The following is a 14,984-nucleotide window of genomic DNA, read 5'->3' on the forward strand; positions in this document are numbered from 1 at the left end:
GAGACCGTGTGAAGGACTTTAATAAGGAAATCGACTGTATAATTGAATTGTTTGATGAGTAGTATACATTTGGATGAATTAAACTCTGCTCATAAATGTATAAGAGATAAGTGATAGAAGAACTGTTTTTCTCTCATAGATAAAACAGACCCAGGATGAAGAAAAGAAACAGCTGACTGCACTCCGAGACTTAATAAAATCCTCCCTTCAACTTGATCAGAAAGAAGTAGGTGATCTGTGTGTTTCCAGCAGGGCTAACCGTGTAAGCAGGGCCGCTTGTGATAGCCTTTGTGTTTCCTGATCTGCAGAACAAGCATAGTGAGAACTTCCTGCCCGGGGTGGGGCGCGGGCGGGGGCAGATGAGACGTAAGACACAGTGCGTACCTATCCTACGAAACACAGTAGGAACGGTCTTTGGGCTCCTGTTCCCTCCTTATAAAAATAGATAACCCTCACCGCCAACTCCACGACCAGGTTTTCCATCCTGCCTTTAAGGTGTGTGCTTCAGAAGAGCATTCTCCCAGGTGTTGATGTACATACCTCCGTTCCTCTTAGATCATCCCTGTTTTTCCAGACAGCCAAAAGGGGCTGTCTCATTTTGCAAGAGAAATATTTTGATACAGGTTCCTATAGAGGTTTTGCCCCACAGTTAGGAAAATTAAGGTTGAGATAGTCTTTGGATGCTAAAATGGAGTATACGGTGCATAGTAGGTGTTAGATGAATGCAATACAAATGCTTAATTATTGATCTCATCTGTTCATTTGTTTGGTCAAACATCTAATGAATACTTACTGTGTGCTGGCAACTGTTTTAGGCATTAAGCTTGAGTCCCTTCCGTCAAGGATCTCATTGTCTAGTAGGTAATAGAGAGAGTCAGCCATGTGAACAAGTGGCCGGACCTAAAGCGGTATTGATGCTGTAAGTCAGAGACTGGGAGGAGGTGTGCCGGGAAAGAGAGGAAACAAAGAATCTCAGGAGTGAGAAGCTGGCCGGCACATTGAGCAGGCCACAACAGCTTGGGGCAGGGCGGGTGGAGGAGTGAGAGATGCTGCTTCTGAGGTGAAAACCCAGACCGGACTGTGGAGAACCTTGGATGCACATTAAAGGGAATGGACTTCATATGCAGGGTACATTAAATAGTGAGCACCGTTTGTTGCATGGGAGAAGGTAAACATTTGCCTGTTTATGTTACGAATTTATTATGGATTCAATTTAAGTGCAGTATTTAAATGCAATATTTAATCATAATCACACAAAATACAGCATTTTTCATATGTCAGTTCCTCATCATATTATCTCACAATTGCAAACTGACTATCTGTAAATCCCTAAAATTTCCTAAAGGGGTTCATGAGTCCAAGACAAAAACAAAGCAAACCCCCTCAAACATGGGAAGCCCTGCTCCAGCAACACTAATGTTAAAGCAATCTTGAGGGTTCTCTTGACTGAGTGACTATAGCCCTCTACCCTCCTGCCTCCCCAGATCCAGTTTTATATACACGTTGGGTCTTCGTACAGCGAGAGGGGTCTGTAGCCCTGTGACACTGAGCGCCTGCTGACCTGTGGGCAGGGAGGTGTGCGGTAGGCATCGGCGGGCAGGGAGGTATGTGGGCTGTGTACGCACATCGCCTAGTCTCAGCAGTGTCTGCACCTGTGCTTTGAGGCCTCTTAGAAGATGCTTACTGCTGGTCCTAGGAGAAGCTGTCTCCTCGAATGACTTCTCAGTGTAAGAGCACTAGAAAGACCCAAATAGAGGGGTAAGAGGTAGATCCCTGCCTGGGGAGAAAACTGCGAGGTTTTGAACTGGCAGATTTGTGCTTAAGCACTTCCTACCTTTGTTTTGTCACACGGGATTACCTCCTTCCTGTGTGAGGAAGCTTTCTTGGGGGGGAAAAAAAAAAGACTATTACAGTCCCTTTTTGCTTTGCATAGAGACTGATGTATTCTGCTCGCGCTAGCTAAACGCCGCAGTTGCATATAAGCCTCCTATGAACGTGAGGAAATGCACGTGACTTATTGTAATTCCACCCCAAATTAATAAATGATGTTTTCATTAGCACCGTGTCCAGAGGATTTTACAAGTAAAATTGGTCTTTCACAGCATGCCTGTCCCATTCTCCTTCTGTTTATCATCTCTTATCACAAAATATGTTTAGAAGGTAATGATTTTTAATGCCTTATTAAATATGGAAGGAGATTGTCCACCAGAGAGTTCTTGCCATAGCATGACTGTTTGAGAAGAGTGTAAAGTGCTCTAAAAAGGGACCTGAGAAATTTAAATCACCCATCAAATCATTCAGCCTCCTCACCCCCACCAGGTTCAACCTGACTCCATTAAAGGAAGCTTCAAGAATTTGAGCTCTATTGACACACATACACTACCAAATGTAAAATTACTTGTAGTGAGGTGGATGGACCTAGAGTCTGTCATAGAGAGTGAAGTAAGTCAGAAAGAAAAACAAATACCGTGTGCTAAATGCACATACATGGAATCTTAAAAAAAAAAAGGTACTGATGAACCTAGTGGCAGGGCAAGAATAAAGACGCAGACGTAGAGAACGGACTTGAGGACACAGCAGGGGAAGGGGAAGCTGGGACGAAGTGAGAGAGTGGCATTGACATATATACACTACCAAACGTAAAACAGATGGCTAGTGGGAAGCCAGAGTGCACAGCACAGGGAGATCAGCTCGGTGCTTTGTGATCACCGAGAGGGGTGGGAGAGGGAGGGTGGGAGGGAGGCTCAAGAGGGAGGGGATATGGGGATATATGTATACGTATAGCTGATTCACTTTGTGGTACAGCAGAAACTAACACACCATTGTAAAGCAATTATACTCCAGTAAAGATGGAAAAAAAAAATTATATAAGCACAATTAAATTATATTAAACAAAAGTAGTAAATTTAAAAAAAAAGAATATGAGCTCTAAGTAGGATCTTTGGATTTTTGGTAGAAACTATTGTTAGGGTTGGAAATATTTTATTTTTAATGGTGCTCTCCATAAATCATTCCAAAAAGTTCATCTTTTTATTTGAGTCTCAGTAGCTCCTCATAGTTTGCAAACTATCTGTGTTTTACTCATCTCTCCTTTCACAGTATCCAGTACATTTCCTGGCACCCCAGAACTACTCAATAAATATTTAGTAAGATGAAACAGGAGGAATTTTTTGCCCACTCCATTCATGCCTTACCTTAGAAATTTGAAGCTTCTATAAATAGAGGTTTAGTTTTAAATTGGATGCCAGAAACATTTACAACCCATTAAGTCAATGAGGGTGTTAATTGCTTGCAGTTTGAAAAGATTTGAGGTTTTACTCCTTAGTAATGCATTTTATGTGTTAATAAGGTTTTCTAATAAGAAAGTAAAGTAATTTTTACTGCTAATAGAGAATGAGAAATGGAACTAAAAAGTAATACTGCAGTTTCATTCTATAGTTTACATCTCTTGGCTCACATCATAGATTTTTGCCAAGGTTTTAAGTTCACTCTTTGAGTTTTAAATTGTTTACCTGAATGAGTTTCACGTTTGCATTTCTCTTTCCTCAGTACACGTTGATTTCTATTGTGCTGTCAAAGGATTCAGAACCTATTTCATTCCTTCAGTTGTGTTTTATTTTGTTTACTTATTAAGTGTTAACAATTCTCCAAGGTTTATTTTCTCAAAAAAGAGAATCCTCTTTTCATTTATCTGGAGGGCCCTGCTAAGCCATCATTTCTCCAAGGACAGAGATAATTATTTGTGTGACTTTCTTAGGCCATAAAACTCATTAGTAGTTAATTTAGGATTGTTGGTGCTACCTCTGAATCACTGCTTCCTTCCTGCTTGGTTTAGTGGAATAGGCTTCTGAGGTCAGAGCCTAGGCTTCAGCCACTTTATTCACCTTTAAAACCACATTTGTCTGATATAAAGCAAGGTCTACTCAATCTGTTTGTTATTCAGAATTGAAAGTTAATTTAGGCTAGTAATAAATATATGTAAGGAATGTCTTAGTAGTAAGTTTACAGAATATAATAGTTTTCATAAGCTGTCAGCATCTGAATCCTTATTTTTTAAAAAAGGTAAGTACTTTTATTTTTTTAACTTAGGCTTTCAACATTGTAAATTGACTATATTCCAGTAAAATTTAATTTAAAAAAAACCCCAAAACTTAGGCTTTTATTTTAAAAGTTATCAAACCAGTTACGGTGAGAGATGCATAGCTGTAAAGTGTTCAGACAGACTAGGAATTATGTGGGCAGATAAAGGGAAGTTTAGTTCAAAGAAAAGCGTTCCAAGGAAGAGAGTTATCTTAATGAGAATTGATATCAAGGAGATTTTAGATTTTGCCTTTAATGTTCTGGAGAGTTATAGCTATGGCAAAGATCCCAACTCCAGGTTGATAGTTAAGTGATTTTCATGTGATTTCATTGGGTTAAAGCAGGAGCTCTGTGGATTTCATTTATCCTGGCCTCTTATTTTGTCCCATGGCTCAGGCCTCTACCACCTGATCTAGTTTTCTATCCTGATTGTTCTTTATTAGTATTATGGCCACATTGCTGCCTCCTTGAAAAAACCCCATGTATCACTATTGTATTGGGGGCTGTCACTAGAGGCACTGGTAGAGGCAAGCTGTCTCTGCCTACTTGGTGTGTGGTACAGGTCCTCGGTCATAGTTCCATCCAGAAAGTACCTGTCAGGGAGGGCAGAGTGGGCCAAATTACTGAGTTCAAGGCTGTGGACCCTGGTTAAAAGTAAACACGGAGGGGAATTTTTCAAGATTCCTACGCCCCACTTCTCCCCAGGTGATTAAACTTGTCCAATGAGATGTTTCAGCTGGAGGGAATCTGGCCAGTTAAAGACAAAGAAATTACTCAGATTAAGAAAATGAATCGAGTTTGTAACCTCTTTCGTCGGAGTCAGCTTGCCTGGTACAGCGTGCGCTCAGCTCTCAGCCGCACCTACACGAGAGAGCAGGACGGTGTGGGTTCCGAGGGAGAGCGTCCATCTCTGAGATGGGCTGCGTCCCAGTGTCCTCAGCATGTTCACCACGCCTGGTTTTTAGGGAGTGTTCGGGGCGTGCTTTTGAACAGTGAGCTCATCACGTGTAGAATAGCCCTACAGAGGTGCACTGTCCTGCAGATTTTCCTGCAGCTATTATTAACATTAATATGCATTCACCGAGCACACGCTATTTGGTCCAGAGGATCCTGAATGCCAGAAAGAGGCCATCCTGGCCTGGAAGGCAGGCCGTGCACAAGCCGTCAGTAAATAATGGCTGCTTCAGCTTTCTGTCTCTTCACCATCGAGTTGCAGCTTACGAACTGGATATTTTTATGAAATTCTCTTCACTTGGAAAACAAAGGATCTTCTTACAATTTGTTGCTCTTTTTAGATTTTCTAAGTAATGAAGTGGGTTTCACTGAGGTGTTGATTCTCTTTACACACACACACTGAGGTTTGTCAACCCTTCAATCTTGGTGAAATGTGTACCTCATGCTCTTCCATTCAGCTCTTTTTTCTGTCCTCAAATGACCTGAAATGAAACATGATAAAGATATTTTATTTTCCCATCACCCAAAGTTTATCATGACTCTAAAGGGTGTGTGTGTGAGAGAGAGAAATCTGATATTAATTATCTTTACAATGTTTTCTCTGTGTGTTACAAAAAGTGCTTAAATTATAGACAATAAGACTGTCAATGAAATTAACTGTATTTTCAACTGTTCTGCCTTTTTTTCTCTTGCTTTTGCCTTTCCTGATCGAAGTCTAGGAGAGTAAGTCAATGCTTTTTGTGAGAATGTATTGTCGTACCTCTGTGTCTAAAGCCCCGTGTTCTCGTTCTGCAGTTCGGCATTGTTAGGTTATTTCTTGCATTTCCACAGTGTAATGGGTGCGTCCGGTCATGTGGTCTTTAGAAACGGAGGGGAGCATCCGTGGATGTTAAATCAAGCTTGTTTGTGTCTGTGTTGTTCTGTCAGCCCTTGTCACCCTGTCACCACGCCATACACTTTTCCCTGCCTTAGAGTCATCTTTTTAAATTAAAAGCATGGTTATAGGTATATTCTTGCAGAGCACTAGTAAGTTACAAAACAAGAACTTTATAGCAATTCTTAGTTCCTCGCAGAGGAGGTGTACTTTTCTTTGGGGGTATTTAAGCAGAACATGTGAGGCAGAGGAGGGGTACCTGAAAGAAGATCTCTCGGGATGCATGAGCTTGTCTTGTGGCCCACTTCGGTTCCTCCACCCCTTCCTGTGCTCACCTCTGCTGCCAGTGTAAACTGGTTTGAGTCATAGACCAGTCTGTCGCTGCACTGTTCGTTTGAAGTCGAGCTGGCTTCTGAACTAGAAATAGATCTCTACCCCAGGCCTCAGCTCTGCCTCGAACTTGCTTGTGACTCTGGCGGTTGCTTACCTGCCCAGTTTCCGCCTCTAGAATAAGGACGAGGACCCGACAGCTCTCAGAAGTTCACAGTTCTCTTAGCTCCAGACCAACAAGCAAAGACTCCATGGCAGAATAGAGTCAAGGATTTCAGAAATGTCTCCGGCATTTGTCTAATCTGTGGTTTCTCCTTTCTAGGATTCCCAGAGCCGGCAAGGAGGATACAGCATGCACCAGCTCCAGGGCAACAAGGAGTATGGCAGTGAGAAGAAGGGGTACCTACTGAAGAAAAGTGATGGGTACGTATACAGCCAGCCTGGGGTCCTGTGTGTGCTTAGCATACTTACGGGTGTTAGTAACCTAGGAACCTGTCCCAGCCTCTCAGATAGGGAAACGTACTTACAAGGTTTCCAGTGCACCAGCTCCAGACCTTTAGCACACTGCTTTCCTCAGTAAGTCTGAGATTTAACCTGCTGTCTTCAGAAGCAGCAGTAGTTGTTCTGTGGGCCCTAAATGGCACCTGTGACTTGTAACGTGCAATTTGAGGAAGGCAGGCACGGAGTCGAACTTGAGCACACGGCTCGCTGACTGCATGCTCGCCCACCTCGCTGGTTTTTTCACTGTGGTTTTCTCTGCCAGATGCCCCCCTGGCCACGCAGACCTCAAGCTTGAGAGTCAACCTTGACTCCGCTCTTTCCTCTTGCATCACTGCCAGCCTAACGACAAGCTCTTCCGTTTCTATTGGGTGGGCCAAAAAGTGCCTTTGGTTTGTAAGTAAAAATAAAAGACACATTTTTCATTTTCACCAAGAGCTTTATTAAACAACGTATTCACCCTTTTGTTCCACTACCTTCTGCCATTTTTCAGGCAACTTTATAATTCCGTCTTACCAAAACTTTTTATCTTTTTGAGCAAAGAGCTGTTCCAGATGCCTTTTACAGTCTTCCAGGGATTGAAGTTTTTTCCATTAAGAGAATTTTGTAAAGACCTAAATAAATTGAACTCTGAAGGTGCAATGTCTGGTGAATACAGAGGATGAATCAGAACTTCCCAGCCAAGCTGTAACAGTTTTTGCCTGGTCATCAAAGAAACATGCGGTCTTGCGTTATCCTGATGGAAGGTTATGCATTTTCTGTTGACTAATTCCAAACACTTTTCATCAAGTGCTGCTTTCAGTCGGTCTGATTGGGAACAGTAGTTGTTGGAATTAATCGTTTGGTTTTCCGGAAGAAGCTCATAACAGAGGACTCCCTTCCAATCCCACCATATACACAACGTAACCTTCTTTGGATGAAGACTGGCATTTGGTGTGGTTGTTGGCGGTTTATTTTGCTTGCCCCACGATTTCTTCCATTCCATGTGATTGGACAGTATCCACTTTTCATTGTCCATCACAATTTATTTTAAAAACAGAAGGTTTTCATTACATTTAAGTAGAGAATCATATATAGAAATACGGTTAAGAAGGTTGTTTTCACTTATCTTATGTGGAACCCAAGCATCAAAGTGAGTCACATAACCAGGCTGGTGCAAATGATTTTCAAGGCTTGATACGGATATTTTGAGTATGTCGGCTATCTCCCGTGTGGTATAATGTTGATTGTTCTCAATTAACGTCTCAATGTGATCGCTGTCAACTTCAACTGGTCTACCCGACCGTGGAGCATCGTCCAGCGAGAAATCTGCAGCACGAAACTTCGCAGACCACTTTTGACAGGTTCGATCAGTCACAGCACCTTCTCCATACACTGCACAAATCTTTTTTTGCATTTCAGTTGCATTTTTACCTTTCTTGAAATAATAAAGCATAATATGCCGAAAATGTTGCTTTGTTTCTTCCATCTTCAATATTAAAATGGCTACACAAAAATTCACCAATTTTGATAAGTCTTTTTTTAAATGCGTGTTGATATGACAGCTGTCACATGCAGTCTAACAAAATTGTTTCCAATGAGGTTAAAGACAACTAAGTGCTACTAGAGCCATCTTATGCTACTAGAACCATCTTATGGGAAAAACCGAACGAACCTTTTGGCCAACCCAGTAACGAGAAGTTATACACGACTTGCCGCCTCTGCTGCCCTGCTCTCAGCTGAGCACCATCACCTCTCCTGGACTATTTTGGTGGCTTCCTAACTGGTCTCTCTGTCACTCACTCGTCCCTTCTCCGGTTCATCTCCACACAGCACGTTGGGCTGTTCCCAAAGCCATTCCCCACCTCTCTCTCCAGCCTCATTTGTGCCATTTTCTCCCCTGGTCCTTCCACACTTGCTGTCTTTCTGTTGCTTGAACAAATGATTCTGTTTCACAGTAAGTAAGTAGAATCTTGATTATTTGCTTTACTAATTACCATGCTTTAAAAGAAAGTTTCTTGTTTTCTGATTGTTTGTGGATGTGTGCTCCTTGGCTTTATCTAAGACATGTAGATTTTCGTTTTGTTTTAATTTGTTTGTTAAAATTGCAACTATTTCTCCTACACATTTCTGGGATCACTGTCAGTTTTGCTCATCATTCGTCCCATGCATTCAACAGATATCTTCTGGGAGACCTACATGCCAGGCACTGTTGTAGACACTGGGACTATAACATTGAAATATAACATTGAAAGTCCTTATCATTATAGAGCTTAAATTCTCAACGGGGAGACAGGTGATAACGAAGGAAATATGTTTATACATATATGTATATGCCTGTAGAAAACTTAGTGCTGTTTTATAGGCCTGAAATTTTAACATAACTAGATGATACCAGAATTATCTTAAAGCAGCTTGCTTTTTCAATCAACAGTGTGCTTTAGAAATCTGTTTATGTAGGTCTGCACATATGTAGTTGTTTTGTTCTTTTAAACTCCTACATAATAATACTCTGTAGTATGAATGTAACTATAATCATTTATTCATTCCTTCTATTAGATTTCTGTTGTTTCTGTTCTTTCCCATTTTCACTATCAAACACGGTGCTACAATGAGCATGCTTGTGCATGCCTACTAGTCTGAATTACCCTCCACCTGGGATAGTAAAAGGCAACCAGAATTTTCTGGTTTGTGTGGTTTTTGGTTTGGGGTTGGGGTTTTTTGGTAATGACTGTTATGCATCATAACTATGTTATGATAGTTACGTGAACCAGGTACTGTATCAGCTTGTGTTTGACTCCCTCCTTAGGATCCGGAAGGTGTGGCAGAGAAGGAAGTGCTCCGTCAAGAATGGGATTCTGACCATCTCCCACGCCACAGTAAGTGTGTCTGGTAATTTACCAAGCTGTGTCCGTGATGCCTTCTGGCCACATGGACTGGAAAGCAAACACGTGCTGTAACCAGCCGTGAAAATTTCCCCGGGTGCCTTTAATGTATGGATTAGGTCGGGGGTTTAGGATATTCCTTTACCAAAGAAATTGGTCCTTTCTTGTCCTGTGGTGTCCTGCTTCATCTCTTGCTGCACCAGAACTTCTTGTCTTCTGCTCCCTCAAACTGAATCAGGTATTCTTCTACTTTATAATCTCATCTTTGGGGAAGTCTTATTGGTTGTTATGAAAAACCTAAAGTTTTCTGAATTATAAAGATGGCAGAGGGTGTTCTATACATGAGAAAGTAATGTAGGGAATGAAATACGTGTTACAGTGTTCAGTCTTTTTTTTAGTGTTACTATTTATTTAAATTACTCAAAAAGTCCCTCAATATGCTAAAGGATTAAAACATATATAAATAAAACAGTGGAATACTAAAATTGCCTCAGTTATGACTCCCCTTATTTTAGGAATAAAGGCAATCTAATAGAAAGTGGAAAATAATAAAGCCAAGTTACTAACATTTACATTCTGTTTCCCTTCAGATTGTTGTATACCTATATAGTATGTAGTTATACCTACAGTCTATCAGAATTTTTATTTTTATGTTTCGTATCACCCATTTCCAACTAAAAGTTCCAGTATCGACAAAATCCCTATACTTGTCAAAAAGGTTCAGTCTTGGTGGTAGTCAAAGACATGCACAGTAAAACAAGGAATTACTATTTTGCCCTTTTAAAAATAGCAAAAAAAATTTTTTTAATCTTAAAGATGCAAAGATTATCATGGAAGACGTGACAAGTAGGAATGGAAACAGCCAAGTGTAGCAAGAGTCTTGACAGAGGTGCATGCAGTTTAACCCGGTGATCCCAGCCTGGAGAGGCTTGTAGTGAGAGTTAGTATCCCGTGCCGAGCGATACTCTTCAGTTCTGTAAGCAGTTAACTGCTAGCAGGATAGTAGAAACAAGGGATGAGCATTTATTACACTGGTTTAGATTTACCTCTGTGGAGGAGGAAAGGAAGTGCCACTTATTAAGCACTTCCTCGTGCCAGATACTTCATAAAGTTTATTTCATTTAGTCCTCCCCACAGCCCACGTGGTATTATCTTCATTTCACAGATGAAGAAAATGAGGCACAAAGAAGCACCATGACTTGGCTGGTAACTGGCAGAGTTGGAAACTCAGGCTTGGGTCTGTCTAGCATTGGTCCTTATGCCCCTTCCAGGCTGCACTCTCCCCAGGGCACTTAATCAGGTCCTGTTCGTCTTCCTTTAGCCCCTTAACAGACCTTGACACAGAATGTGGTCGGTACACACCTGTGGCCAAACCCTTCCAGGTAGTTGGCTATACATGCATCTTAAAAATTATTGGCCTTTATGGAACTTGAGCAGTTAGTTATGTCATCTCTGTCCTTTGCCTCCTGCAGAAACCTTGGGCTGATTCCTCAGAGGTCTTCAGCTTCCCTCAGACAGCCCAGCTGAGATTTTTAACTATCATGCCAGTTGGGACAAGCCACCCATCTGATACCAGAAATCCTGCTGGCAGACTTAGATCAGTTAGTAATTATCACTGAGGCTGTCTAACAGTTAGTCATTTATTCAGCAATGTTTTAATAAGCTTCCACTCTGCCACGTGCTAGACTAGGCATCAAAGATACACAAGTGGAAAATGAGATAACATTGACCTGCTCATGTTTAATTCCATACACAGTTAACCTTGGGAAACAGAAGTCCTATGAAGAACTTCTGACAGTAATAACATTAGTTGATGTTAAGTAAGTACTTACTATGAGCCCAGTTATAGAAAATGCTTTATACAGATTACCGTATGTAATTGTTGCCCCAGGCTACCAGATAAATCTGTTATTAAGAGGGTTTAAGTATCTTGCCCAAGTCCCATAACTGGCAAATGCTAGGATTTCACTCTTAAAGCCTCTGTGAGGGCTTAATGGTTTGTTGCCTGAGGAGGGACTAACCCTACTCATTATTTTGGTGATTAAAATACTTGTGGGGTGTGTCATAAAGGTTTCTGATCACATGATCCAAGATCAGAACCGCTTAAGGGAACCGATAACACTTCCTGAGTGTACACCCTGGGCTGGGCACTCCTTGTTCTGAGCACATGACCACAGCTCGTCTTACATTATCATTAGCTTCTGTTACTCCTGTTCCATAGATGGTGAAACCGTCTCCATTCTAGCCCTGTGTGACAGTGCAGATTGCCACCATCTAATTTGACTTTTCAAAAGCACTGCTATCATCCCATCTCATCATCATCGTCCTGGTGGTTAATGTTTTTGGAATGCTTACCATGTGCCACGCATCCACCAGCGCCTTGATTAATGCGTGCTGACATTTAATCCTCAACAACCCTGAGTTAGGGGTGAGGTTGTTATCTCCATCTTAACAGATGAGGGAGCCGGGGCTCAGAGAAGTTCAGCTCCCAAGGTTACCCAGCTAACAAATGGCGCGGCTGGGAATCTGGTGCAGGCTGAGACCCTGCTCGTAAACACTCGCACCCAGCTGGACGTTAACTCCCCCTCACCTGCAACCCCAGTTCCTCCCCAGCGTGGGGTCCCAGGACACAGCCCTGAACCGGGGGTGCCTAACAGTCAGTGTTTGCGAGAGGCATGTGCCTGTATGAGCCAGCTGGGATTCTCTGATGGCCCGAAACAGGACGTGACCCCTGAGCGGTGATTCATTTATTATAAGGACGGTACAGTACAGGTAGCCCTGCAGTTTTGTGATCAGAACCTCAGTGTGGCCTGTCTTGGGTCAGGTATCCTATACTCTTGGGCAACTGCAAGGTGGACCTACCTCGGGGCGAGTCCCAAAGGCATCCAGGGTGGTCTTAGGCCTGCAGCAGTCAGAACAGTGCTCTTCAAGTCACTGGAGTCCCAAGAGACATTTCAGCTGCTGCTCTGTAAGGTATAGATGGAACATGTGGTCCTCAGTTGCCTGAATGTGATTGTGCCTGGCCTTCAAGTCACTTTCCTGAGCCCAACTCATGTCTTATAGTGTCTGATCTTATTAGCTGAGTTAGGTGTAAGCAGTGTGACCCTGAGTTGGGTCTAAATCTTGTGCATGAGCAGACATAAAAACCAGAAAGGTCCCAGGGCAAATGTTAGGACTTCTCCACTCCCGGGAAGTATTCTTCAGGTTAAATGTACTAAAGTGAACATTTCCAACCATTTGACTTTGTGTGGATCCAGAGGTTTTAGTTAAAAATTTGTTGTGTGTGCCCTGTCTTCACGTTCTTCTTGCCTTGGATTCGTCTGGGTATGACAGTCCTCAGTAAGCATTCTGACAAGTTATGTAATGGCCTTATCCTATTCCATCGATTTGCTTCTCTTAAGAACCTGCTGTGGGAGATCACAAAGATCAAGTGAGTCAGCGGCACTGCTCACGTGTAGTTTACGTGGCCTTGGGTAATATGCTGAAAATAAAAACATACATTCTCTTCCACCCTCCCTTTTTCTTTCCTGCCAAACACGTCATTGTGGCCAAGTCAGCTGTTTCTATGCTTTCTTAAGTCTCTAATCAACAGCAGACATCACATCAGCTGCATTGTTTAGTGGCTAAGAGAATGGACTGTGGCATCTGTCAGATTTGAGTCTGAATTGCAGCTTCGCCATTGACCGTGTGACCTTGAGAAAAATATTTAACTCCTAAAGGTGCAAGTAAGGATTAAATGAGATACCATGCTGTGTGGGGGCCACAGTTCCTAGTAGTTGTTGCTATTAGTGTTACCTCCTCGGGTGTTGCTGGCGGTACTGAAACCTATTGACAGTTAGCCTCTCCTGCTATAAATGTTGGAAATTGTGGGTCTACCTCTCCTGCCCCCGGAGCAGCCCAGAGGAAAATGGAATTCTCCACCTAACTTCTGACTGCCTCCCACTGGTCTGTGTTAACCTGTTCCCCACTTTTCATTGGCTTTAGGCCACACTTTTTTGCTGCCAGTTATATCACTTTGTAATCACATAACCTGCTCCCACAGAAAGATCTCTGTAGCCAGCTTTAGCTGGCTTTTCCAGACTTTGCAAACACCACTGATCACTTAGAATCAGGTTGAAAGTCAAGGCCAGCAGTTTCCTGGGAAAACATGTGGAATTCAGTGATCACTGGAAAAGTGGATAAATGAACTTTTTTGTAAGAAAATATAGGGCCTTTGTTTGGGACCCCTTAACACAGGGGAATTCCTCCTTCTTGAAGTACCCCAATCACTTTTGCAGGTTGTTCTTATCAGGTTGACTCAGGAAAGGGTCGGGTATGCATTTAGGTTAATGAGCTGTGGTCTGTTGGCTTAACCACATATGCGAGACCTACTCCAGGGGCCATTCATCTCCCCAACTTACTGTTCTAGAAAGAAATCCACTTTGTGTACACCTGCAAGATTTGCTCCCATCCCTACAAGATTTCATCTACAAATTCATTGCTTCATGCACCTGTTCAAAGACATAATTTTTTTTTTTTTTTTTTACTGTTTAAAGTAATCCACTTTGGGAATCAAATTCAGTGAGAATCTCTGAATCTGCTGTAACAATAATATTGATAGTATCTAGTATCTGCTCAGCGCAGCATATGATGTTTTCATTTCAAAAATGCTAATTCTAACAAATCTATGGCAAACATTTTAGTCAGCCTCAAAGCTTCAGGATAAAAGTGTTTGTATCAAACCACTAAACTATTACAAATAAATTTCTGTACCCTTGTATTATTTGCTCGTACTTTATTTTTTACTATAAGCATTATAGTATATAATAAAACAAATTATCAAAGAAAGAAAGTATATGAATTATGGGTGAAATATTACTTTATTATAATAATCCTGAAATATTAATTTCAAGAGTATAAGAAGCTTTGCTTCTCAAAAACCCTTCCTGAATTTATTAACCCCAGTATCACATACGGTTCAAACATGGGCTGGCAGAAGAAAGATGACTGCCGTTTATTGAGCATTTAGAGCGTGCCCTGCGCTCACTCTTCTGCCTTCACCTGCAGGGGTGGTTCACGGTCTTCATTTTTCACTAGTCTGGAAGGTCTTAGGAGGTGGAAATTATGTCTTACTCACCTTTGAATTCCCAGTGCCTAACACACTGCCTGACATGTAGTTAGTGCTCAATGAATACTTTTTGAATGAAGTTGCATTTCATAGATGAAGAAAGTAAGTAAGGCTCAGAGAGATTAAATCCCATGCCCAGGGTCACGTGGTCTGTAAATAGCTGAACCAGTTTTCAAACCCCAAAGCCAATTCTCTTTCTACTACATGATAGGCCTTTCCTCCGATGCCAGCTTGTTGTTAGGTCTTTGAAAGGTTTGTGAAGAATAGTTCTTTGGAA

At 41.9% G+C, this 14,984-nt stretch overlaps 1 protein-coding gene across 8 annotated transcripts in view; it reads left to right on the forward strand.

Moving 5' to 3' along the window:
* ASAP1 (ArfGAP with SH3 domain, ankyrin repeat and PH domain 1) overlaps positions 1 to 14,984 on the forward strand; it is a 357,862-nt gene that overhangs the window by 278,936 nt on the left and 63,942 nt on the right. For all 8 annotated transcript variants that reach the window (XM_082363047.1, XM_082363048.1, XM_082363046.1 and 5 more), the window contains 3 exons: positions 140 to 226; positions 6,561 to 6,661; positions 9,525 to 9,594. In XM_082363047.1, coding sequence (XP_082219173.1) covers positions 140 to 226; positions 6,561 to 6,661; positions 9,525 to 9,594 — 258 coding nt within the window. The remainder of the gene's footprint in view (positions 1 to 139; positions 227 to 6,560; positions 6,662 to 9,524; positions 9,595 to 14,984) is intronic.

This window comes from Balaenoptera borealis (genome assembly GCF_965194805.1).
Source record: "Balaenoptera borealis genome assembly, chromosome: 17".
Taxonomy (NCBI): domain Eukaryota; kingdom Metazoa; phylum Chordata; class Mammalia; order Artiodactyla; family Balaenopteridae; genus Balaenoptera; species Balaenoptera borealis.